A 27,717-nucleotide genomic window follows, 5' to 3' on the forward strand; every position below is an offset into this window, starting at 1 on the left:
TTCAATCTTTCCCAGCATCAGGGTCTGTTCCAATAAGTCAGCTGTTTGCATCAAGGTGGCCAATGTATTAAAGCTTCAGCTTCAGCATCAATTCTTCCAATGAATATTCAGGACTGATTTCCTTTAGGATTGACTGGTTTGATCTCCCTGCAGTCCAAGGGACTCTGAAGAGTCTTCTCCAACACCACAATTTAAAAGCATCAATTCTTCAGCACTTAGTCTTCTTTATGGTCCAACTCTCACATCTGTACATGACAACTGGAAAAACCATTGCTTTGACTATATAGGTCTTTGTTGGCAAACTAATGTCTCTGCTTTTTAATATGCTGTCATATCCTTAGGAAAGACTTAAAAATCATCTAGGGACACTTCCGGTGATCCAGTGGTTAACTGGTTAAGACTCTGTGCTCCCAATGCAGGGGGCACTGGTTTCATTTCTGGTCTGGGAAGTAAGATCCTGCATGCTTCACAGCACAGCCAAAATAAATAAATAAAATAAAGAGATGTTTTCTTAAAAAGAACAAAAATAATCTAGATGAGCAGTTCTTAAATGTTCTGGTGTTAAGGAGCATATTCTTAAAAATTATTGAGGACACCAAAAATTGTTTGCTTATGTGGGTCATATCTATCAGTATTTACCACACTGGACATGAAAACTGGGAAAATTTTAAAAACATGTAAAACATGCTTATTAATTTATTTTAAATAAAATTCATTATGTTAATTAACATAAATGTACTTACAAAAAATAACCACATTTTCCAAAATTTTAAAAATATCATGAACAGAGTGGTATTGTTTTACACGATTGCAAATCTCTTTGATGTCTGTCTCATGCTGGATTTCATCATGGCATATATATTCAACTTGTTGTCCAGTTATTTTGGTTAAAGTATGTAAAGAAAATCTAGTATCACACAGCTGGAAATGGGAGGAGTATCTTAATAGTCTTTTTCAGATAGCTATGAATATTCTTCCTTGACATTCCAAACCTTGACAAGAGGGACATTCTTAAAGGTTAGTTGCAATGTGGAATTTAAAACTATATCAATAAATTTTTCATGTTCTGTTACCTAAAATCTTTTGGTCTGTCTTGACCTTTGAGTGGATCTTTCACTCACGCATACTTTCGGAGCATCATGTATCATTTGGAAAACATTGGCTCATGGAGTTAAAGAAACATATTTTTGTACAATGTTTTAAAAATCACATTTATTGTCATCACTACCAATCTCCTGAGAAAAGTCTTTAAGTATTGAGAAGCTATAGAGCTTTTGCTGGTGGACACAAATCTTCTAAAAAATCTAACTTTTTCTTCAAAGTTTGAGTTTTATCATTGACAACAACTAAAGTCAATGGTTTTATTTGAAACACCTTGACAAGTTCATTCTGTGCATTTTCAGTAATGTGTCTACCAAATACACACAATGGAATAACTATAGTTTATCATTCTTTCAAGTAAAAACTAGATTTGGCGGGGGGGGGGGGGGGGGGGGAGGGCAGAACTAGCACAGCCCTCAGTGGAAAACACTAATCGCATGCGACTTTTCTTGAGACCCACTGGATGTTGTTCTACAGCAGAAGCTCTTCCTGGCTCCTTCCCATTTCATCAGACAAAATAATAAAAAAAAAAAAACTAAATGTACACTCAAGAATAGAGATTTAATAAATTAACACTTTTTACTGATTCAACAAGCACATTCTCAAGTAAAACTGACATTTTTCCTTCCTGCAAGCACGTGGCAGAGAGGAATACAAAAACTACTACTCATACTGTTTGGTGCCACTATTGGCAATTTTGCCATTACTTTTGCGTGATCGGTGTAAAGTTCAATGCAGTGGGAAAGGAAATGATGTCCCAGCATTATTATGATTTCAGTTTCGATGTTGTAGATCTTCTGAAAGGGTCTCAGGAATCTCTAGGTGTCTGAAGACCACACTTTGAGAACTGCTATCTTTACAAATGATTTCCAAACACTGTTCTAGGAGATGATAATCAGCCAGATTATTAATAGTAGCTGTGCCAGTTAGGATAAGCTAGATTATGTGGCAATAAAGAAACCTTTAAAATCTCAGTGGTTTATAACAAAAGTCTATGTCTTATTTTATTGTATGTTACCAACTGCCTGGGCAGGGGGTACTCTATTGCCATCACTTAGGGACCCAGATGGAGCAGCCTCCATCTCAAAGGTTATCAATTGCTATGAAAGTGAATGTGTTAGTCTCCCAGTTGTGTCTGGCTCTGCAACTCCATGGACTGTAGCCCCCCAGGCTCCTCTGTCCATGGGATTTCCCAAGCAAGAATACTTGGAGTACTTGGAGTGGGTAGCCATTCCCTTCTCCAAGGGATCTTCCTGATCCAGGAATTGAACCTGGGTCTCCGGTACTGCAGGCAGATTCTTTACCATCTGAGCCACCAGGGAAGCCCCATCATGCTAGAGGGAAAAGAGACTCTAGGGGGTCTCACACTAGCAATTCCATTACATCACTGACTAAGTCAGTTCTGCTCACAGCCTACCAGCCATCTGGTCATATCCAACCACAAGAAGGGGCATGGCTGAGTGTACCATCATCCATGTGCTTGAGAATAGAGAGTTGGCAATATTTGGTGAGTCACACTGACAATTACAGTAATAGCCAACATTTATGGAGCACTTGTTATGTGCCATGCACTGTTTCAACAGCCTGTATCACTTATCTATGCTCGCAACACTCCCATGAGGTAGGTTATATGACCTCTATTCTTTGGATCAGGACACAAAGGCATTGAGAGGTAAGTTACATTGCTCAAGGTCACAGCAAATTAGGAGAGGTGCTGGGGAGGTAGAAGGACTCTAGAGCCCATGCCTTCAACCTCTAAGAAGACACATAACCCATAATTTTCCCCAGTCTTAAGCAAAATGGGAGTGATAAAAACTTCATAATTATAAATAGAAAGGATTGTCTGTTTTTTTCACAAGGTATCTTTCCTCTTTTAAAATGTTACGATGTCCTTTCTTATATGAATTGATAGTAATGAGTAATTTCCTTACCAGGAAAAGTAAAAGGTTGGCAACTTTAAGTTAACTCCTTTTCCTAATGATTTCTGTTCATTTTAACTGATCGAAAGTAGAAAAATTTGTGACCACTAGTTTAGGAGGCTTTTTGATTTGTTTTTGGTCTTAGCACTATGCCTTGATTCAACCAAATTTTAGTCATTATGTGTTGGGTACTGCTCTGAGTTCTGTCAAGCATTGTACTAGATAGATGGTTTCATGGACATTGTTTTATTTAATTCTATGCCATACTGCTTCCTTATTAAAAGATTAAAACATGCTTTTTTTTTTAATCCCAAAGTTAATTGAAACAGGAAAGACCTGGAGCATGGCAGGCCCCCACAAAGCAGCTACAGTACTCAAAGCAATGGATACCTGTAATTTTCTACAAAAGTTACCAAAGCGCAAACACAAGCTTCTCAATAACTTTCTCACTAAACTTCATCATCATCACCTCTCTCTGTCAGGGATCTTTCATGAGATGTAGTTTTTCTCTCAGGTTAAAGACCAAAAGAGCAGTAAGTTGATTTCACCAGCTGGGTCCTGGAACTCAGCCATGGGTGATTTTTTGCAAAGCACTCTAAACACGAGCAACGTTCATTGGCCAAGGGCCCAGGCTGTCAAGCCAAACAGAAGCCTAGTTAACAGGGACACAGGCTTGGACACCAGCAAGCTGTTCTGAGCTCCAACACAGTCATATTTATTAACTTCCATTAGAAAATTTAGATGCACAGGAGAAATACTTATTATGAACAGGTGCTGGAAAACAGAATCTTAATAAAAATTAAGCCTTAGGAAATAAAAGGTGATTCAAACAATATTGAATACCAAGAATATACCTGTTGTTTTTTTAATAAGGTACCTTAATGATTTTTTTTTTTTTAACAAAAGAAGAAAGGCAAAATAGAAGGGAAGGAGAGCAGAATGGGCAGAAGAAGAAAGAAGGAAGGAAAAAAATCCTCAAAAAGATACACATACCTCGGTAGCATACAATAGAATACTTAAATTATGAGTCCATTATGCCAAATGATTACCTCTTGACTAGGACCTTTTCTCTGGGAATATTAATAGCATGTATGTCATCACTGACCAAATAAGTACCAACCCTGGAGATGACCAAGAGAGGCAAGGTGTTCTGTCACCATAGAGATGAAAGTTCTCCAATTATTTTTAAACTCCAGATTCTGCTTGGCAACAGAGCAATTAAAAAAAAAAAAAAAGATGGCAATACTAGGACATTTCTAGAGGGGGAGAGTTTGTGAATATAAAAGCCATTTTTAGAAAGACTTGTGAGCCAATTAAGTTACAAAGAGTTATTTCTGAGCCTCACATTTTAAGGTATTGATTCTAACAGCTGGGGGCATGCATTTGGATCAAACATTTATAAATTCTGGTCCCTGTTTGAAAATGGTTGTTCCAGTTCATTGTTATTTGATAGGGCAACTAAAGATAGATTTTTTATAACCTTTCTATTTAACCACTATATGTATAGACTTCAGAAATTGATTATCATGGGTGTCAACGGGTGTCTTCAAACATCTCTATTCTATAATTAGGAGGAGGGTTGTTTTTAGAGGGTGAGAGCTTAGTTAACAGTTGCAATATAGAAGGTGGGGATGTATTTGGCAACAGAATATACCAGAAGTCCTTGCTGATGGCTGGAATGGCAGGTCTTTTGGGTGGGAGGGAAGTGAGGTGGGAACCCCCAAGGATCTGCAGTGGCTGTAGGCATGGTTCGAAGGAAAAAAAGCAAGGATTAATGAGCAACTCACTAATGAGAGATAGCCACAGAGCAGAAGACCTTCCTTATTAAAATCTGTGCAGAGTAACAAGCACATATGGTAGTAGCCAAATTCCCATTTTGTACAAGAAACAAGAATAAGCCAGCTGCACCAGGAACATTCAAAGGTACTCTGACCAAGGGGAGAAGGAAGAGGAGTCAGATGGCCACAGCAAGCTATAGCGTTGACCAGAAAATGTATATATTATTAATTTAGCAACATTGACAACATGTACAGGCCTGAATAAATTCCATTTTCATGGACCTCACTGTAAAATTCCCCTTTTTGTAGGCTTTCTCTGCACTGATGCAAGACAAGTGAAAAGCATACAAAATGATACACTTTAGCCCCTGCAATGAATCCACTTATAATTGCTATTAAGAAAATGGTAATTTGTCATAAAATAATGGAGCCTCTGTGAGTCTTCTTGGCTAAGTGAAAAGATGCGGTACATGCATGCTGAGGAAGCTCAAGCAAGAGGAAGGGGCTTGGTGACTTTTGATGCAGCAATGTCTCCCGAGGTCTAGGCTCCTGGGGGCCAAGTAAGAGTCAAGTTTTGCTTCCATTCATCTCTGACCCAAGATGGCATTCCTAATTGTCATGAAGCAAAAGAGGAACAAATAAAATGGCAAAGAATGGCAGAAGGCCTACTGCCTCTAATGTCAGGAGCATGGAGGGGCAAGTCAACACAAGAACTGTGGACACATCCAACAGCTCATCAATGAGGAATCACAGGACTTTGCTTGGTAAACTTGGGCTCTAATTTATTCCCACATTGTGCAGCCTTGAAAATTCACTGTACATCAGTTTTCTCAGTTAGAAGATGGAAAGAACAGTCAAAACTCCTTCTTTGTTATAAAAATGCTTTCTGTGACTACCTGGAAAAATTTCTCTTCAAAAGAAAATACAATCTGTATTCTTCAGCCTTAAGCAGGACATTTCGACACATGCTACAACATAGATGAACCTGAGGCCATTATGCTAAGTGAAATATGTCAGTCACAAAAGGACACATGTGGTGTGATTCCACTTAAATGAGGTAAGGAGTCATCAAATTCATAGAGACAGTAAGTAGAATGGTAGTTTTCAGTGATGGGGTTTGGAGGTGGAAGGAATGGGGATTTGTTGATTAATGGGTACAGAATATCAGTTCCACAACATGAAAGGGGTTCTGGAAACGGGTTGCACAACAGTGTGCAATACTGTATTCACACAGTGTGAATGTGTATAATACTACTGAACTATACACTTAAATAGTTAAGATGGTAAATTTTATGTTTTGATTTTTCCCAAAATGAATGATTTCAAAAATAAATAAATAAAATGCACAACAGGCCTGGCACAGTGGACAGCATCACTCTACAAGTACTGACTACAGGAATGAAGAAGATTCCTTGTGTAAGAGAGACAAGATCTAACTGACTTATCATCACTGAAAGATCTTTAAACATTTTCAGAAATGGACCCAAAGCATTGGGTGCAATGAGTAAGGAAACCACCAATTATGGGTGTCAATGAGTCATTTGCTACACCTAAGACTTAGCCCTCACAGGAACCATCCACCTCTGAGAATCAGATGACACATACCACACTAAGGCCGTGCTGTCAGGAAAGACAGCCTTTTGCCAGTCAAGTACGCTGCTGCCGTAGGAGAGTGGAAGGAGCAGAGCTGGGGGAGGTGATGCAAGTACTAGGGAAATGCTTTTCTGCTGCCACTTGGATATTTTGCAATTTGGCAGATTACCGATCTAACCAAGAAACGGTTTGTTACAGTATTGTGATCCATCACAAGGCACAGTACCATTTGCAAAGAAGCTTAGAAGATATCTATTAGCAGTCAGAAGACATTCTGATGAATCCATTTACTCATTCATCCTAAACTTACTGAGCCCCACCACAGGCAGGTGCCTTGACAGTCACAAGAGGTATAAAGATGAACATATCCTGCTCTTTGCCTGCCAAGTCTGGTGAAGGGAGATAGATTCCAGCCACAGGCAAGGTCTTGTAGAAAACAAAGATGTTATGGAAAAAATTGTGTTTGAACAATGGAGAGACGATATTTGTAACTAAGACATATGTGTATGTCAGGAGGAGGAGAGACTGGAGTGGTGGGTTGGAATCACGGTGACAAACCTGAATATCTCCCCAAGTAGTCTGGCTCTGTTTTGAAGGTTTGAGAAACATAACTCTTAGATGGCAGGTAGACAAGAATAACTACTTAGAAAGGAGGGCCATCTAAGAGACCGCTGTAATAGATTAAGCCAAAGTAGAGGGGACTCAAACTAAATCTGTTAGTGACACTAAGGAAGCAGGTGGCAAAGAGGAGAGCAAAGGAAGGCTTCTAGCTTACACGACTGTTGGTGACAAACATTATTGGAGGAAGAACAAAACTCGGGGAAGACAATGTCTTCAGTTGGGAACAGACTTCTCATTCATAAAAGGAAAATAAATAATAAATGATCAGATGGGATCTTAGCATTGTGGTGAGGATTAAATGATAAAATAACAAGAAGAACATCATACTTTCATTTATGATTAGTTTTGTGTAAGTGTGGGACCCAGAGAAGATTTGGGACAGGAGACAGTTGGGAGTTACTGGTATAGACACAATTGTTAATAGTGCCAAAGGGTGTAAGCTGGATCACCCAGGGAGATGACATCCTGTAATCTAGGACCAGACCCTGGTGCATGCAAATATGCAGAGCATGGTGGGTGGTGGCTGGAGTGGAGGCCAGCAAAGATGGCTCTGAAGAAGTGATCCAAATATGAGCATCTGGAAAAAATAGCTTCACCGGAAAAAAAAAAAAGAAACAACAAACCAACAGTGAACAGCCAAAAGCACCAATTCTGCCCAGAAGCTGATAAGATGAGAACTAGAATGAGAGGGTTTAACACTGAAGAGGTCAAGAGTACCATTAGCAAAAGCTACTCCAGTGGATGGTAGGGTGAAAGCCAGTTACAGTTCACGTAGGAATGCTGTATTTTCCTGACATATTTTGACATTACATAACTCTTTAATTGGGGAAATCTTCATTCTTTAGGGCTGGGACACTGAGCTTTCACTCTCTTCCAGGAGCCACAGATACAATTTTTCTTCTTCGTTTCATTTGGACAGCAGAGGGACTTGGGACTCAGACTGAGAGGAAATTAATGCCGTTAAAAATCATTGCTATATTTTATCACTGAGAAGAGAACACTAGGTTTGGGGTTGGGGGAGAGTGAAGAGACAATAGGGTTAAAATATAGAACAGCACAAACAAAAGTAGAGAATCTTCTATTCTAATGCCAAAAGTCATACTAATTCAGGACTGATGGGAGAACAGAAGTGGGTGCTTCTGAGACTCTATACCCATCTGCCAAGGGTCATGAAAAACGCCTGTCTGCAAGTCCTTTACAACATACCCACTCTTACCTTTCTTTTGATATCCGTGAACTGGGAAAACATTAAAGACCAGTAAAACGACAGCTCCAGGATATAATAGTAGTGAAGGTCAGGTGTGAGTGGCTGAGGATCAAAGAGAAAAAGGCAAGATTAATAATTAATAGGAAACCAAATCTGTTTCAAACATCTCAAGCTCAGTACTGGAAAGTGACATGGTCTTACACCTCCACAAATTCCAGCCCCATTCTCTCTGTGGATAAGAGAGTTTTGAAGGATTCCTCTAATCCACAGCTTGATGGAATTAGTTTTGTTTCATCTCCAGCCAGAAAAGTGACAACTGGTTTGAACATTTGGCATTGGTACCCAATTCGCAATTCATTTCAACAATCGCATTTATGGTTCTCTGACATGCGTCTCTACAAGATTCCTTTAGGCAGCTTGGAAAAAGATTCTAACACATACACAGAAAGAATAAATCTGGACAACTCCCATGGGATTCTTTGAGGTTCCTGTACTCAATTCCGTGAGTACAGGACCAGAGGAGGTGAAAGAAGCTGGAGTACTATATGAGTCATGGAGGCACAGTTTCAGATTCTGTCTTAATTGGAGCTTTTCTGTTCTTAGAAAATGTTCTGTACATTGTAAAGATTTTTAAAAAGATAATTCAAAAATATTTATTACAAGATTAGGGGGACAAGGAAGCTGCTAGGAGATACCAGGTTAGACACCCACCAGGGAATCTAAGATCAAGCCCCAGTTCCACAGTTTAAGTAGTTATAAAACTTGGGCCTTGGTTTACTTATTGGAAAATGGAGGTAACATCTGCTTTACCTGCCTCAGAGGTCCAGGAATGAGGAGAGGCTCAGAGAGGCAGTGGAAGTCAAAGCTATTTATTTTGCACATAAATCCATAAAGAAAAAACAGAGTTTAAAAAAAAAAACATTTTTGATGAGTTGTTTTTAATTGTTTCACTGAGTTATAATGAAATAACTTGATTTCCCCAATGACTGAAAGACATTTGAAACTCACTACATGAACACATCCACACCACTGCACACAAGCAATAGTATACATGGAAAATACAATTGAAACTGAAATGCTCTGTAAACCAATAATAGCATAATGACCGAGTCGAATGAGAAGCACTCACTTAACTACCAACTATAAGCATGGACACCAAGAAAAACAGTTGTTCCCCTCATTTATCTTTGTCAACAAAACACAGGAGGAACAGGATCCTTTCCACACAGTATGCCATTCCAGGATACAGAACTATAAGCGACAATATTCTGAGTATAATATTTAAGTTCATAAAACAGCAGCTGGGACTGAGAATTACAATTGTGTGCAGCAAGTGATTGCTTTCAATGTTACTTTAGTCTCAATCAGATGGCCTTGGAATGTTCAGCTCTCTCTGACCATGTCATGTTGTTGATTTTCAGTCTTTCCTAATTTGAATAAACCATGTGAAAGAGATGGAAATGCAAACTGGAATCCCCATTTCAATGTGTCCCTAGCCTTGCACTTGTCCTAAGGAAGAGCCAGTGCCAGTCCCTATCCCCTGTTGCAACACAATGTGTAATAAAGAAGAAGCAGGGCACGCCTGCTGTCCATTAACTTTGTTAGACCAAATGCCTCTAAAAAGGCAATCTATAAAATCCCAAACTCAAAAATCCACATTGCTTACTACAATGTCAGTCTCTTTATTTTATCAACAAAATACATGGTTGTATTTGTTTCTCTTAAATAATATCTCTCAGTTGAACTAGAAATTCTAGAACTGTTTCAGCAAGAAATTTCCAGAGAAGTCGCACTTTGATATTCAAATAGTAACTGAGCTAGAGACCACAACACATGGTAATATTACTAAATTCAAGATCCGAGGCAAGGGTATATCTATGGGCAGGGATCTGAAATGCTTTCTGTCTGGGATATGATTTTAATCTCATTTTCAACAATGCTATTTTTGTCTATGTGTAACGGGACAAGCCCATTTTTCCATGCTCAGGGAACTGGTGTTTGATTTACATCTATAGAGGCTGCTCCTAAGCCATAAGGTGAACCAAATTCAGCATGCCTATCCCAGCTCCTTACTCGAGCTTTGCCCACTAGCTGTCGAGACAGGCCAGGGCTATTATCAGCCCAAAAGCAGATGGGCTGTTAGAAGGAGGACTTACCCACCTACTGAAGTGATCATATCTTACTCCTCAGCAAACACACCTTCCACACTTCCTCCATCTGCTCAAGCAAGTGAACATTGATTCTGAACTAACAGAAAGTACCTTCCTCACTAGGCTACATCCGCCATCAGGCAGCAGGGGCAGGGAGGGGGCAAAAAGCAAGGTGGCTGCCCAACCTGCTGGGACCTGCCCGAAACCATGGTGCTGACTTAGGAAGAGCTCTCCACGTGGAAAAACCCAGACAGCAGTGTGTCCTTACCTGATAGGGGTAGTTGTACCAGCAATGCCTTGTATTCCACAGCCAGGGGGTCTGAAAACATGACAGAGAAACCATTTCACATGTTTTGGAAAAGAAGCAGGATAAGAGATGTTTATGACAGATTCTGGCCTCCCAGTGTTTCGGGATTTCAATAATCTACCTGCGTGAGAACTGAAGGACTTAGGACAATCGGGAATGGGAGAGCAAAGCAATGAAGAGTCCATCATGCATTCTCTCTGGGGAATCTTCTTAACTCAACCAGCAGTATTTCAGACTACTTCTAGGATAGAGTCCTAGATGGCACTTTTTTATATTGTGCTGGTTCAATAGACACATTCCTGCGAGGTAACCAGCCTCAGCAGCAGAGTTCTTCAAGTTTCTCACCAAGATCCACTGCAAATCCTCCATCTCACTATTATCAATAAACAATGCTGACAGTTGATGCACATTTCTTTGAAACTCCTCCAATTCATTGTTTCCCAAGCAACTTAATTGTTTCATGCCTTGACTGGGGGTCAGTAGCAGGCAGGTACACTTATTTCAGTCAGACTAGCTCTGACTAATTACAGGCTTGAGCAGATTACCCCTCACAGTACACTCCACCCTGGACTCGTGGTCAAGGTTTTTCAAAGAAAAAACAATCCTCCTTAATTTAACAGACTCACTTGCCTTACCACATTGTAAAATTAAAGAGAACATCTAAGTATACACACAGATTCCAAACATTTTTAATAAGCAGGTAGGGTTGGTATGGATTTGAACAGACAGCTCAACCATCCCCTAACACCAGCACAAACTTTCTCATATTTCTGTACTAACTTTACAATTCTTTTGCATCCCTGATATTGGTGGTATACATCTACATACATCTGATACACATTTGTATGTTTCTTACTATTAGGAAACATAATCTATCATTAATCCAATCTGTGTGTGGGTTTATACATCTCAAAATGATAAAACTGTCATTGAAAGATTAATGTCAGATATATCTGTACTGACCTAACCTTCCTGTTTGGTCCCAGGTCCTATAAGAGCAAAAGTTGCTCCCATCTGCACTAGCATAACTTAGTTGTCTCTCTGAAAGCCATAGAGGTATCTTTCCACCTTGCATTGATGACGATGAGGATGAGGAGGTTATTAGCGAGTATTTGTAGAGTCCTCCCTATGACCATACACTTTTTTTGAAGGATACATTGTTTTTTGAGAATTTTCCTCCATGATATATTATTTATTTAACCAATTAAAAAGTTGTTTCTCTTTGAAAGTGAAAGTGTTAGTCATTCAGTTGTGTCTGACTCTTTGTGATCCCATGGACAGTAGCCTGCCAGGCTCCTCTGTTCATGGAATTTTCCAGGCAAGACTACTGGGGTGGGTTGCCATTTCACACTCACACGTATGGACTCATTTAATCCTTATAGTAAGTAGCAATAGTATTTCCTTCATTTTATAGATAGGTAAATTCAGACCCTGAGCCCACAGTTAACTGCCCCAGTTAAACAGCCAGGCAGGACCAGAGCTGCATATCAAGCTCAGACTGTCTGGTCTTAAAGCCAAACATAGCCACTGTGACTCTGCCTTTAAGTCTGATAAAAACTGAACCAGGCCTTAGTTCAGGGAGCTAGGCAGAAGTAAAAAGCCATGCCATGCCCTAAACCTAATGATGTTCAGGGATCTTTACAGTCTTGTTTCATTTAGGTACTCCTGATTCTCCTTCCTTTTTTTCCTGCTTTTGCCATTTGCTACCTGCGCTGTACATATCATGTAGTCTCTCTGCACCAAACATCCTGGAAGCCCAAGTTGCCTATCTGACTGTCTTCTCCATTTCTCATGTCCATGACATTGAGGTTTATGACTGACCAACCTCATGGGATGACTATAAAGATCAAATGAGTGAACAAGTAAAAAAATGATGCAGAGTCTTCAGAAGTTTGACTGCCTTCTATAAACAACACAAGTCCATTGAGGAAGACATAGAAAGTATTGAAAATAATAATAAGAAAAATAATTGAATTCTTGTCACTACTAACATTTTAATATACAGCCAGCCCATTTTGAGCCTCTTTTCTGTATAATACAGATATTGATACAGACATGGATAGATTTGTCCTTAAACATATACATACACACATTATTTTTAAATTTGGCACAGCATAGCAAAATCTATTTTGAAGTAGAGTAGAAATTTTATTTGTTACCTTTCTCTCTGATAAAACTGTTTACTATCTCTACAATCGACTGAAAGTCCCTGAGGGAAAACTATGTCATATTCTCACGTTTATCTCTCCAGCATGAGACACTTAAGGTGACAGTTCAGCATTCATTACTGAATGCTAATGAAAAGGAATACAGAATTAAATCCCAGACCTATAAAAAGCCTTGTAGTATTTTTCTGAATCTATCAGTCCCCAGTGCACAGGGCAAATGTATGCTTGCTTCTAAAGACGTAGCGGAAATCTCTTCCACTATAGTCAGAGTCTTCCACTATAGCAAAGGCATGACTCCTAGTGACCCAGGAACACCCATCATTTAGAGCTTCCCTTCCTTTGTGAGCTTCGGAGCTCCTTGGGTTTCTTCTAACCCCTAGGCTTTTCTCTGGTGCATCAGATGTGCATCACCTAGACCTCTGTATCATGTGTGAAAGTGGACTGATCTGCAGAAACAGTGGGTAAGTCTTTGTCTCTCATTGGGTTCTGCCTACTTAAAGCAGGAGTGAAGAACACTGAGAGTCTGATGGGACTACCAGGGCCACGGGATTCCCAGGTGGCAGAGTGGTAAAGAACCTGCCTGCCAATGCCACGGATGCAGGTTCGATCCCTGGGACAGGAAGGTTCCCTGGAGAAGGAAATGGCAACCCACTCCAGTATTCTTGCCTGGGAAATCCCATGGACAGAAGGAGCCTGGTGGGTTATAGTCCATGGGGGTCACAAAAAGAGTCAGACACAACTTACAGACAAAACAACCGCAAACAACAACCACTCCCAGGGCCATAGCTCAGCTTGCAAGCTTGCCAGTCAAACATTTAAATAAGCACTTGCGCACACTTATTTCACAATGCATGTTCGTGTGTACTTCCTACTTTGATGATACTAGATATTAATATATTCCATACGCTACATTTTTCTAGGGACTCATGTTATGGTTCCTCAAACTCTTTGAGACAGAATAAACGCTGTCTTTCCCAAAAAACAGATGAGAAGACAAGTCCATGAAAAGGTGATTCTCCTAATTTCTAATAGCTCAACACAAGTGTATGAAGCTGGATTGCTGCTTATAATTTAATGCATTAGGTATAACATCTTTAGTTTCAACTGATATCATAAATCTATTGTTTTTTAAAATCAGTTTTTTTCAGATATCTTTCTAAGAGCAATTTCCTTGTTCATTTGATATCAAAATCTGTATAAGCATTAACATAATTAAGAACATAAAAAGCTGCAATATTTAGACGTCAAGAAAGAATAATGGTGATGAAAAAACACACTGAAAGCCCTCATTTTATAAGGATGAGCCTAGCATCTTCCTACATAACTAGAGAAAAGCTCTGAACCTAGGACGGTGCAAGGTGATTCACGCACATTTTCTGGAAACAGAAATGCCTTTTTACATGGCATTACAGTAACAGGGGACAATATCAACGCTAGAAAATCCAAAAACTCAATGATTCTCAAACCTTGGCCTTCCAATAAGACTCATTTTATTCCCCCTCAAAGATATACTCTTAAATAATGATATGAAGTACTTTACAGATTTTAAAGTATTTTATATATATTACCTCATTTAATTTTCATAACAACATTGTAAGTGCTCAACTATCATAAGATGCAGGTGCCAGAAAGGATAAAGAACATGTTGGCATGGAGGCCCTCTAACTATTAAAATGCAGGTTCTGATTCAGTAGGTCTGGCTTGGGGCAGATATTCTACATTTTTGACAAGTTTCAAGATGACGCTCAGACCTTGGACCACACTTTTGAGTAGTAAAGTGCTATACAAAAGTAAGGAGGATGATCCAACTTGTTATTAGCAGGTGTAAGACACTTTGCTAGGCACTTTGTTATAATATTTCACAATTCAGTGTTAGCTGAGTAAATGAATGAATTATTTCTCATCTTTACAGTAGCCATATGGAACTGAAGATGTTAGTAATACAGTAGTTAGCTGAAGACAGTGCTTCTCAACTGACATCCGTGCTTGCTAGAACCACACACTAAGATATACACTGTGGAAGAGATGTGAGCAGGGTTAACATGGGCCACTTTGGGATGCCAACCCTAGTGATGAATGTGAATGAGTTGTTCTCATCCTTTCTCCATTTCCATCAGAGGAAGATTGTAAGGGCTGGAGCTGTCATCTTTGACCCTGAGATAGAAGTTTCTGTTGATGTTGGTGTCAGAGGCCTCCTACTAGCCCTGGTCTGCCTACCTTGGACTATATGTGTGAGACAGATAAATTCCTATCATTTTCCTTATACATATATACACAGAGACTGTATTCTCACTAATAGAGTCATCTAATAGTTGCAGGACCCACCACGGATTCCAAAATCCAAGGAATCCAGAATCCCGCATTTTGTTATGGTAGTCTGGGCTGACTTACACAGCATTGTAAGACAACTCTTCATATATGGTACTTAATAGCTATTAATGTGTGTGTGTGCTTAGTCACTCAGTTGTGTCCGACTCTTTGCAACCCCATAGACTGTAGACCACCAGGCTCCCCTGTCCATGGGGATTCTCTAGGCAAGAATACTGGAGAGGGTTGCCAGGCTCTTCTCTAGGGTATCTTCCCACCCCAGGGATCAAACCCAGGTCTCCCACACTGCAGGCTGATTCTTTACTGTCTGAGCCACTAGGGAAGCTACATCAACTAATTTCAATTTAAGACTTACAAAACACGTGAATAAGATTAAGACCATAAAAGAGTACATAACGAAAGACTTTTAACATTCTCGATTTAAAGCACAATGTAAAATGACATTTATGTTATGTACATCTGCTCCCAGACACAATACTTGAGATACAACTTGGCCACACACACATCCGACAATAGCACAGTGTCCCAGGGGAGGCTTCTGTAGCTCTTCTTACCCTGAGCAAACCCAACCCCAGCACCAGGATGGAGGTCAGACGTGCTGCTGGAGATCAAAAGCAGTCCTCATTCGCCTTTTGACTAAATGCGTAAGATTCAAGTGCTAAGTATTCTGTGATTTTTTTTTTAAAGTAGACATTTTTTTTTAAAGTGTCAGCAAATGTGATTTTTTAAAAAATCAGGTTTCTATCAGTTGTTCTGTAGAGGTTTCATAGTGAATAGGATTAACAAAAATAGATCAGGTTTGATCATTTCACTTCACTGTCTGGAATAAGATAGGTTTGGTCTTATTTTTTTTAAGTTCCATTTGATATACTTTTTAAAAACAAAAGTTAAAAAATAAGTGTTCTATTAATTTTTGAGAGTTTGATATTGAAATTCCAACTAAAAATCTTAACTTATCTTACTTAAACAATTGTCATATGTAGTGGAACTATATGGAACTTTGTTCTGTATTCTCCAAAGTCTCCTATAAATGTGTTATCATACTTTCATAATTCAAAAAAAAAAGATAAAAAATAAAAAGGGCTCAGCAGATATAAACAAGGTCCTACTGTATAGAACACAGAACTATATTCAATATTCTGTCATAAACCATAATGGAAAGGGAAGTATAGATGGAATATATTCCTTTCCAATATGAAAAGGAATGTATATGTATATATATATATATATATATAAAAAACTTTGAATATATATGAATCACTTTGCTACACAGCAGAAATTAACACAGTGTTGTAAATCAACAATACTTTAATAAAATAATTTTAAAAATAATTAAATGTACCTTTCAGTTATTATGATGACAGATCAATCATCAGATATCAAGAAGGTCGTGTCCAAGCCAATAAAATGTACAACACTAAGGGTGAACCTTAATGTAAACTATGGACTTTGGGTGATTATAATACGTCAATATAGGCTCATCAGTTATAACAAATGTACCACTCTGGTGGGGGATTTGATAGTGGGAGAGAATATGCATATGTGAGGACAGAAGTATATGGGAAATTTCATACTTCAATTTTTCTATGAACAAAAAACTGCTCAAGAAATTAAATCTTAAAAAAAAATCAAGGTTAACTCAGATCACTGACACTTATCATGCCTCGTAAACTAATGGAATAACTGAGCTTGAAGGAAAAGATCAGAAAAAAGAATGCTCAGTTAAACTGGCAAGTGTTAAACGATTGAATAGAAATATAAATACACATACACACCTTTTTTTTTTTCAAGAATCAGTTGGTACCTATAGCCGAACAAATAGTAGTCTCTTTGAATTAATAAATATTTTGATATAACAAAAGAACATGAATCACAGAAAGTATTAAAAGCATTTCATTGCCTCATCAAAAGTGTGATAGATGTGTGGGTCTTTACCTGAAGTCAGCATCTGAGAAGCAAATTTTCATCTTTCACTATTTCCATCCAAACTCCTAGTGGCTTTCATAAAGCTCAGGTGTGACACTAACAGTGAAGGAATACAGTCTAAGAGACATACTGGCTTCTGAATAGTTTAAGCATGAAATACATAGAGCCTTGGATAATGTTTTTAAATGCCAGGAAGCGAATCCCTGAACTACTCTGAAATTTCTTTCACTGAAACTACTGAAAACACTTTAACTGAGTTACACTTAAACCTTACACCTTTGGCTTATATTGTAGATGTACTGTAAGAACATGAGAAAAATGCTTCCTTGTCTGCAATGTGTTTATACTGCAAAGGTTAACAAGAGGTAACCACTGAAATTGAATGTATAAGTTCCAATGATATTTTTCCTTTTAAATTTAGTCCAATGGGGAGAATTCTTCTCTTTGCAAATGTTTAGCAGGCTTCCTGTTACCAAATCATTATCTTTTCACCATGGTTTTGGGAAATTAGGATCTAATTCTGAAGCTCAGTCACAACAATTGTTACTCTCTCAACATTTTCGCTTATTTTTCCTTTTGTGGGTACTTTTTGATGGTAATATCTATATTAACAGTTTTATTACATAAACATTGTGAATTCTCTTCAGAAATGTTGAATAGCATAATTTCAATGAATATAAATCAAATCCATTCAAAATGATAATCTACCATTTTCATTTAATACATATTGTGAAGTAACTCAGAATCGAAAGAAATATTTTATGCTTGGTAAGTTTAAAAGTTGATCAATAAACTGTATTTGGGATGAAAAGAATGAAGCTAGAAGTCTCTGAGCAGCCTAAAGATGCAGTTGATCAGTGATGAGTAGTCTAGAACAGTCTCCAGCATGCAACAGCTACCCTTTCCTCCTTTGCTGGGTCAGGAGATATGTGACTATAAATCTACAAGCAGAGTGGTGACCCCTCCCTAGAGGCCCTTGGCATCTGCATTAGCTTTGAAAGCTCTTATGATGTGCAAATGTAATTTAGACTTGACCTCATGGTCATTATATAAAGATAGCAGCTTTTCATATTGATCAAACTTATAAAAAGATGCTAGTCTTCTGGAGTGGACCTAGTGAAGTATGTGCCTTCAGCACACTCAGCAATCACTTTAGAAAGTAATATGCAGATCTGTCAAGCATACAAAAATAGAAGGAATTCCTTGGAGATGGGTATTGAGGTTACAGGGTCTCCTCAAGGGCTTTATCATAGAGCCAAAGAGAAAGAAATCTTAGTGGCTTTTCCATGCCATTTAAAACCTTCCAGCAATGGTTCTCAACTTTTTCTGCCTTTGCTCAGCTGAAGGACTCCACGTACACCTCATAGTAACTGAGGCTGTGATTCTCAAGAGTCTGGAGAACAGGAGGCTTAAAAAGACACCTGTCCACATTAATTCAGATATGTACTCTCCCCTGGGCTGGTGAGAATCACTGCAAAGCCGAATGGACAGATTAATTCCATGTTTAGAATAGAAATTAGGGATAAAGGAACCAGATGAAGAAAAGGGAAGATGAAATAAAAAGAGGTGGACAGACCTACAGAGAAAGGAAAATCCTGAGACTGTCAACATGAGGGTGGGGGTGGTAGGGGAGAGATGTGTGGGTAGAGATGTGTAGAGAGGGTGGCCAGTGCAGAATTTGGGAATGAAGCCAATCAGAATGGCCACTGTGCACAAAGAAGAACAAAAGAGCATTGCTCACCACCCAGTTCTACAAGGGTTACGTTGACCCACGGCAGTCACCTAAAGACAGCGCAACCCTGAGAGGAATTCAGGATGAAAAACAGGATGAAGCACTTTGTGCTCTGGGTGAACAGGCCCCATAGATGTTAGATGGATTTCTCAGGAAGAATTTCAATGACCCTGATTCTTGAATCTTCCCATATATAGACAAACACTAAAATCATTAGCTTGAGATATCCATTCTTTATGACTGGCAGTGACTTTTTATGAAAATGTATTCTTGACAATATGTATTTCCTGCCTGCCCCCCAAAATTAATATATAAACTACCTCTTCCCACGTGTTTGGAGCTATTCCTCAGAGCTGTCTCCTGGAGTAGAGTCCTCAGTACAGTTCTTTTATTTGAGGTCTTAAGACCTTGAATAAAACTTAACTTTGCAACTCTTATATTATATGTTTTTCTTTAAGTCAACACTATTAAGAGGCACAGAATTAGTCAAAAGACCATATAAGGAAACAATTTATAATACAGAACAAAAGATTAAGATCTCTACTGTGTAAAAAACCCATAAAAACTGATTAAAACTTTTAAATATCCCATCAGAAAAATGGGGAGAAGATACAAACAGGCGACATACTAAACAAACAAACAAAATGTGACCAAAAACATATGCAAAAATTACAGGTTAAAGTGAGACAGAATTTTTTTATCTGAGTCTGAAAATATCTGAAGAGGTTAATACCCAGGGGTTAGCAATGTATAGGGAAAATAGTACTCTGCAAACTAGAATAACCTTTCTAAAAAGTAATTTTGTCTTCAAAATCTGTACATCCTTTAAAGCAGCATTTATTGTTAAAAAAAAAAAAATCAGACTCAAAGTAAAGACTCTGAGTACGTGGATTTCCACTACCATTCCTTTTCTAGTAATGAAAAATCGAAATAAATATAATTGTTCAATAAAATTGAACACTGGCACATTCCTATCTGGGATTCGGTGGGAACAGACTCTGAGATGAGAACATGGGTGCTGGCTGGTTATTTGGGAGGTGACCCCAGGAAACTAGAAAAATGGGGAATACCCAGTATGGTTTTCAAGAATGAGCTGGTTGCTGTTGTAGGCAATTGTACCTCAGCTCTGCTGAGGACCTCTGCAGAATTACAGAGCACACATCTTACAACTGTCCCAACACAGGACAGGGAGGCTGAGGCATATATCTACCAACTCTCATACCCATTGGTTGAGGTTCCAGTATTAATGCCTCCTTGTGTCTAGGTTGTACCTTCCCGTGTCTGGTAACCTTTGCAGCTTAGGAGATAGCAGAGCCGAGATGGGGCACAGCTCCGCTCTGACGTGGGACACTGTCAAAAGTGCATGGCACTGTCCACCACAGCTGTGCTAATATCAGATGGACTATGCGGATATAACCAGCACATTCACATCTTAAGTTAAAAGTAAATTACAAGTAGAATATACAGTGTACCTTGTGTTCAAAGTAGATATATACAGATATATATTTAGATACACACACACATGAAATATGCCTGGCAGGATATTTATCAAAAGTTAATTAGTGTTTATCTTCAAGTAATGAGCATCTCAGATGATTTTCACTTTTTAAAAAATGTTTATATTTCAATATTAAACTATGCAAGTAATTGTAGCTATAATTTTCTACAATGAACAAGGCATATTGAAATAATAAAAAGAAGCTAAGTCTATGTATCTTTAATAGGTCTGATTTAAAAAAAACATTTACTCTATATTTAAAAATAACATTAATGATATTAACCATTACAATCCTCAAATTATTCAATAATTCCAATGAATTTAAAACTAAAAACTAGTATATGAAACAACTGCCTTCAGAGCATTTACATGTTGACACTGATATTTCAAGTATAAATCAATCATCAATAATTTAATTCTAAATTCTCCATTAAGAGAAAGTGGAAAGGGGAAAATAATAAGATGAGCAAATAATGCAGAATAAATCTTGCATTCATTACAGTGATGATCAATCATTTTGCCACCCACCCCACCCACTCTCATTTCAAAGAGCCTCATCAGCCTCTATCTTATGTGGTTAGCTGCTCAGTCATGTCCAACTCTTTGTGACCCCATGGACTACAACCTGCCAGGCTCCTCTGTCCGTGGAATTCTCCAGGCAAGAATGCTGGAGTGGGTTGCCATTTCCGCTTCCCAACCCAGGGATCAAAATCACATCTCCCACGTCTCCTGCACTGTAGGCAGATTCTTTTCCTACTGAACCAATGGGGAAGGTGGGCACTTTCTTATTACTTCTAAACCAGTTTACCTACATTCTAATATCTTTCTGCTAATATAATTGCACCCTCCTTGTTTACTGGCTCTATCAAGTATTCAGTGGCCTCCATGTATTAGATACTCTGCTACGCATGAACACAGTAGGGACAAGTTCTCCATTTTCTAGGAACTTACCATCTGCTGGGTAATCAAGACAAAACGATAAGTTATAGATGAAGTAAACACAGGATGCAGAGGGGTACATACACCCAGCCCCGTCTGGAAGGGAGACGTGGCAGGGGACAGCTCCATTAGGTGGCACCATAGTAGTTGAGAACAGAAGGACAAGCAGAAGATAGTGGATGGGGGAGAGGAGCTCAGATGGAAGAACTTATTTTTAATCTTTCAGGAGTCGTCATAGTTCCAACATCATTTTCATAATCCCTTCCCTTGCATTACTCTCCAGAAGACTAAAAAACATTAAATGCCTTCTCATTTCCAACTCAGAAGGTGAAATGTCTTTGGCTGGCTGTCCATGGTTCTGCTAGGTTGGCTGTCCACTGTGACCGAGTAAGACTAAGTCCACTCTGCCCAATGAATGTCCCCTGCTCTCCTCAGGCCAGGCATCTAGCTGTGTGTGCTTCATGAATTCCAATCTCCATGCCTTAACTACTCTTGCACCTCATATCTGGCTTGTCATCTCTACCCCACTGCCTCCTGGTCAGTATTCTAGGCACTATTTGGTTGGCCTCCTGGGGTCATATAGCCTCCCAGAGGCTACTAGCCCCACCAGGAACAGAGAGCTAGTGATACAAGCGTACCTGTTCTGTACAGAAAGGCCTTCTTACTCCTACTTTAACATTTATTCAGAATGGAGAGAAACAATAATACGAAGGTGGAGAAAGCATTAAAAAAAATGAACTTAATGAAATGTGAGTGAAAATTTGGTGATTTTTCTTCACAATGGCTCTTATTCTGAATTGAATATTTGTAGACATTTTCTTAAAAATGGTGAGCCTGTCACTTCAAGAGACTCAAATGGAAGTATTTGTTGCCAATGATAAAATTCAAGAAAATATTAGTAATATGCCTAACAGATTCCCATTTGTTAAAAACTTTTTGGAGGAGAAAAGTGAAACAATGACAAATATGCTTCTATTTTTTCTCACTTTTGATATTTATAATAATGTGCCAACATTTGTAAGATCTGTATAGCTCAGTGAACCAACAGTTTCCAAATGACTGATGCATGCTGTTAAATAATCACACCTGGATGAGAGGGAAAGAGAAATCAATGGATGTTAATGTAACCAAACATTAAAATTTCACTGACATTAAAGAAATTACTTTTTCTTGAGTTTTGGCATCATATCAAAGAAGAATATGTACAATTTTCTGGAAAACACTATTAAGATATTTCTACCTTTTCCAATTTTATATCTTTGTGAGACTAAATGTTCTTTATATAAATTAACCAAATACACACATTCACACACCCGTGACAGACCGAATGTTGTTGCTCAGTCACTAAGTCATGTCCAACTCTTTGCAGCCCCAGGGACTGCAGCACGCCAGGCTTCCCTGTCCTTCATCATCTCCTGGAGTTTGCTCAAACTCGTGTCCATTGAGTCAGTGATGCCATCTAACCATCTCATCCTCCATTGCCCCCTTCTCCTCCTGCCCTCAATCTTTCCCAGCATCAGGGTCTTTTTCAATGAGTCAGCTCTTCGCATGAGGCAGCCAAAGTATTAGTGCTTCAGCTTCAGCATCAGTCCTTCCAGTGAATATTCAGGGTAGGAATGAGAAACCAGTTCTCTACTAAACCATACATTAGAAGTTATTACAAAAATCTCTAATTTTTGTTTTGGACAATATAGTTTTTTTTCTTAAACTGTTGTTTCCATTTAATGACTGTTTGTTTCTATTTTAATTCAATTCATAAATGCTTTTACAACTCACCAGCTTTAATTTCTAACACAATAAGTATCTACAGATATGACTAATAAAAACAAAAACTCTTTAAAATTCTTATGATTGTTACCAGTGTAAAGCGGTCCTAAAACCAAGAAGTTTGAAAACCATTGTGTCAAGGACAGCAGATCAACAAAATGAAAAGAACGAAGTCTCTAAAGATGGTGTGGAGCAGAGATCATGTGGGTGGCAGGGAGGGAAGATAGTGGCTAGAAGGGAGCACAAGGAGGGCTTCTTGCTCTGGATGTTGGAAAAATGAGCATGTTATATTGTGGAGAGTCAGCAAGTTGTCCAGGTTCAGTACCTATCTTATACTTCAATAAAATATTTAGATAAAAAAAAAAAAAACTACTGGGTACTTCAGCTTGATATTTCTTATCTACAAAGTAAGACTTGCTTTTTAATATGTTATGTAGTCACCTTGTCTGTGGATTATATCTTAAAACCCATAATAGGCTACATTATATGAATCATGAATCCAAACATATCAAGTAGAGACAGTCCTATGTTTCCTGAACTCCTAAACTTTCAGTCATTTTCTGTCTAGATTGGCCATAAATGGCTATAGAAAACACATTTTACATGAGGAATACGTTAGAAGGAAAAATTATATCGTGCTATCATTATTTGAGAAGGCTGCAAGAAAACACAAAATTCAGATACTTGCAAAGCAGCCAGATCTCTGTAACATTCAATTATGTGACTGGAGAACACCACTTTTTTGAAAGGCAGGGGAATCTAGAAATAGAGAAATGAAAGTTCCTTAATTTCCCAACCGCTGCAATCACTGAAAGAACACATGATGGGGAAGAGAGAATCAGAGAGGACAGAGCAGCCCCTCTGGTCTAGTCTCCTGTTAACCAGCTGAGTGACAGTGGCTAAGTCAATTCACCCATCTGGTTGCTCATGTGTGAAACTAGGAGACGGCGTAATTTCTATGATCCCTCAAGCCCTAAATTTCACCATTCTCTTTGCCCCCCTTTATTTCTCCCCAAAGACAAAAATCTTGGTTTCCTGTGTGTGCTCTAATCTTGTTGCAAGCTCTGACACCCCATTAATGAAAATCCAGTATTAGAAGGAAATCCTCTTTTTTTTCTTCAAAGGGACTCCAGCTTTCCACTTCAATTTAAATATTTTGAATCACTGACAAAATTTAGTCACTCTTATTAAACACAATATAATAAAAAGCTCATTTTGCCCAATATCATGATGTGTGAATAAAATTCATAAAGTGAGAAATTACTTTTCAATGTGTCCTCTATCTATGAAACTCAAGTTTTATATTATGTTTGGTATCGATGATTAAAATTTTCTAAATTAAACACTGATGAAAATTTGATGATGATATTTTAATTTAGGAAAATAATTAATCCCTTTCCTCACAGTCACTTTCATATATTAAAATTCAGAAGGGAATTCACAATTCAGTTTACCATTACTCATTACTAATAGGACAAATGATCAAACTATATCTTTTAAATGAGTGGTACATCCTTATATATTATTTATCTTCTAATTAGGATAGAGAAATTATCCTTTGAGTTGCTGAGTTAATTACAAAGAAGGAATTGATCATTATGCAGTTAAGTTTCTGATTTTAATCAAGCCTGTTTTCCTGTCTTCCCAGCTTCTGATCTTATAAAGATATGTAATTATTTTGAGGGGAAGCCGAAAGAAGTCTGATAGATTAATGCAATTGAGTTACATCAAGGGGCTGAACCAGCAATACAGAAGTGGTTTGCTGAATATAAGATAAAGCTTTCCTTTAGATGAATTAAGAGAGCTTTTAAAAATCAATGAGGTGAAAAGGCCGGATGATTAATGAAATCGGCATGATACTGAAAATATAATCTTGAACTATCTATTTATTGTTGTTGTTTAGTTGCTAAGTTGTGTCCAACTCTTTTGCAACCCATGGACTGTAGCCTGCTAGGTTCCTCTGTCTATAGGATTTTCCAGGCAAGAATACTGGAGTGGGTTGCCATTTCCTCCTCCAAAACTATCTGTTTATGTGGAAGCAAAAACAAGATGGCCAAGTAGTCACGGTATATTACTGACCAACCTTTCTACGGAAATAGAACCACCTTCCTTTTTACATTCTGTTGTATCCATATATCTTGGAGATATTGCAGGTTCAGTTCCAGAGCAGGGGAATAAAGCAAGTCACATGAAGTTTTTGGCTTCCCAGTGGATATAAAAGTTACATTTATACTATACTATAGTCTATTAAGTATACAATAGTCTTATGTCTAATACATTATGTGAGCCTTCTGTGAATCATAATCTTTTTATTATGGGAGGGCCTTGCCTTAAGGTTGATTGCTGCTGACTGATCAGGGTGTGGTGGTTGCTGAAGGCTAGTATGGCTATGGCAATTTCTTAAAAGGAGACAACAATGAAAAGTGCTGCATCAATTGCAGTTTCCTTGCACAAACAACTTCTCTATAGTGTACAGTGCTACACTACTTTCTCATAACATTTTACCCAGAGTAGAACTTCTTTTCAAATTGGAGTCAATCTTCTCAAATTCTGCCACTGCTTTATTGACTAACTGTGTGTAATATTTTAAATCCTTTGTTGTCACTCCAACAACCTTCACAGATTCTTCACCAGGAGTAGATTCCATCTCAAGAAACCATTTTCTCTGCTTATCCTTGGAAAGCCACTCTTCATCCATTAAGGTTTATTCATGAGATTGCAGCAGTTCAGTCACATCTTCAGGCTTCACTTCTAGTTCTCTTCCTATTTCCACTATATTTGCAGTGACTTCCTCCACAGCAGTCTTGATTCCCCTCAAAGTCATCCATGAGGGATAGAATCACCTTCTTCTGAAGTCCTGTAAAAGTCTGTATTTTGACCTTTCCCCCGTGGGTCATGAATATTCTTGATGACATCTAGAATGGTGAGTCCTCTCTAGAAGGTATTCAATGGACAGTTTTGCACAGATCCATACACGGCACCTTATAGCCTTACAAACTGTATTCCTTAAATAACACTTGAAAGTCAAAATTACTCCTTGAACCATGGACCACAGTATGAATGTTGTGTTAGCAGGCATGAAAACAACATGAATCTCACTGTACATCCTCATCGGAGCTCTTGGGTGATGAGGTGCATTGTCAGTGAGCAATAATAATTTGAAAGGAATCTTTTTTTTTTTTTTCCTGAGCAGTAGGTCTCAATAATGGGCTTAAAATATTCAATAAACCATGCTGTAAATTGGTGTGCTGTCATTCAGGTTTTGTTGTTCCATTTATAGCACAGGCAGAGAAGATTTAACATAATTCTTAAGGGCCTAGGATTTTAGGAGTGGTAAAGCAACACTGGCTTCAACGTAAAGTCACCAGCTACATTAGCCTCTAACAAGAGAGTGAGCCTGTTCTTTGAAAATTTGAAACCAGGCATTGACTTCTCCTCTCTATCTATGAAAGTCCTAGGTAGTATCTTCTTCCAATATAAGGCTATTTTATTCACATTTAAAATCTATCATTTAGGGTAGCCACTTTCATCAACTATCTTAGCTGGATCTTCTGGATAACTTGCTGCAATACCAGCACTGCATTAGCACTTGCTGGTTCACCCTGTACTTCGATGTCATGAAGATGGCTTCTTCCCTTAAATCTCATGAACCAACCTCATGAGCTGCAGGCGCTTCTACTGCAGCTTTCTCACTTCTCTCAGCTTTCACAGATTTGAAGATAGTCAAGACCTTGCTCTGGATTAGACTTTTGCATGTGGGAATGTTGTTGCTGGTTTGACCTTCCCTCCACACCACTAAAACTTTTTCCATGCCAGCAATAAATTATTTCACTTTCTGTGTGTTCACTGGAGTACCACTTTTAATTTCCTTAAAGAATTTTTCCTTTGCATTCATAACCTGGCTGTTTGGTGCCAGAGTCTAGACTTTGGTCTCAGTTTTCAACATAGCTACCTCACTAGGCTTAATCATTTCCCATTTTTTATTTAAAATGAAAGATGTACAACTCTTCTTTTCAGTGGAACATTTAGAGGCCATTATAAGGTTTTTGGGCTTCCCGGGTGGCGCTAGTAGTAAAGAACCTGTTTGCCAATGCAGGAGACATAAGAGATGCAGGTTCAATCCCTGGATTGGGAAGATCCCCTGGAGTAGGAAATGGCAACCCACTCCAGTACTCTCACGTCTGCAGAATCCCATGGACAGAGGAGCCTGGCGGGCTACAGTCCATGGGATCACAAAGAGTTGGACACAACTGAAGCGACTTAGCACACATAAGGTTTTTAACTGGTTTAATCTCAATGTTGTCAGGGAGAAGGCAATGGCACCCCACTCTAGTACTCTTGCCTGGAAAATCCCATGGATGGAGGAGCCTGGTAGGCTGCAGTCCATGGGGTCGCGAAGAGTTGGACATGACTGAGTGACTTCACTTTCACTTTTCACTTTCATGCATTGGAGAAGGAAATGGCAACCCACTCCAGTGTTCTTGCCTGGAGAATCCCAGGGACGGGGGAGCCTGGTGGGCTGCTGTCTATGGGGTTGCACAGAGTCAGACACAACTGAAGCGACTTAGCAGCAGCAATGTTGTCATGTCTCAGGGAATGGAGAGGGAAAGGAGAATAGGAAATAGCCTGTCAATGGAGCAGTCAGAACACACACAACATTTATCAACTAAGCCTGCTCTCTTA

General features: G+C 38.6%; 1 protein-coding gene across 4 annotated transcripts in view; it reads right to left on the reverse strand.

Annotated features, from left to right (window-relative positions):
* CERS6 (ceramide synthase 6) overlaps nucleotides 1–27,717 on the reverse strand; it is a 329,281-nt gene that overhangs the window by 66,493 nt on the left and 235,071 nt on the right. For 3 of the 4 annotated variants that reach the window (XM_061135465.1, XM_061135464.1, XM_061135462.1), the window contains exons 5-6: nucleotides 10,638–10,688; nucleotides 8,229–8,321 (exon numbers count right to left, since the gene is read on the reverse strand). In XM_061135465.1, coding sequence (XP_060991448.1) covers nucleotides 8,229–8,321; nucleotides 10,638–10,688 — 144 coding nt within the window. The remainder of the gene's footprint in view (nucleotides 1–8,228; nucleotides 8,322–10,637; nucleotides 10,689–27,717) is intronic. The other variant, XM_061135463.1, reaches the window with a different exon arrangement.

The sequence above is a fragment of the Dama dama genome, chromosome 33, assembly GCF_033118175.1.
Source record: "Dama dama isolate Ldn47 chromosome 33, ASM3311817v1, whole genome shotgun sequence".
Classification (NCBI taxonomy): domain Eukaryota; kingdom Metazoa; phylum Chordata; class Mammalia; order Artiodactyla; family Cervidae; genus Dama; species Dama dama.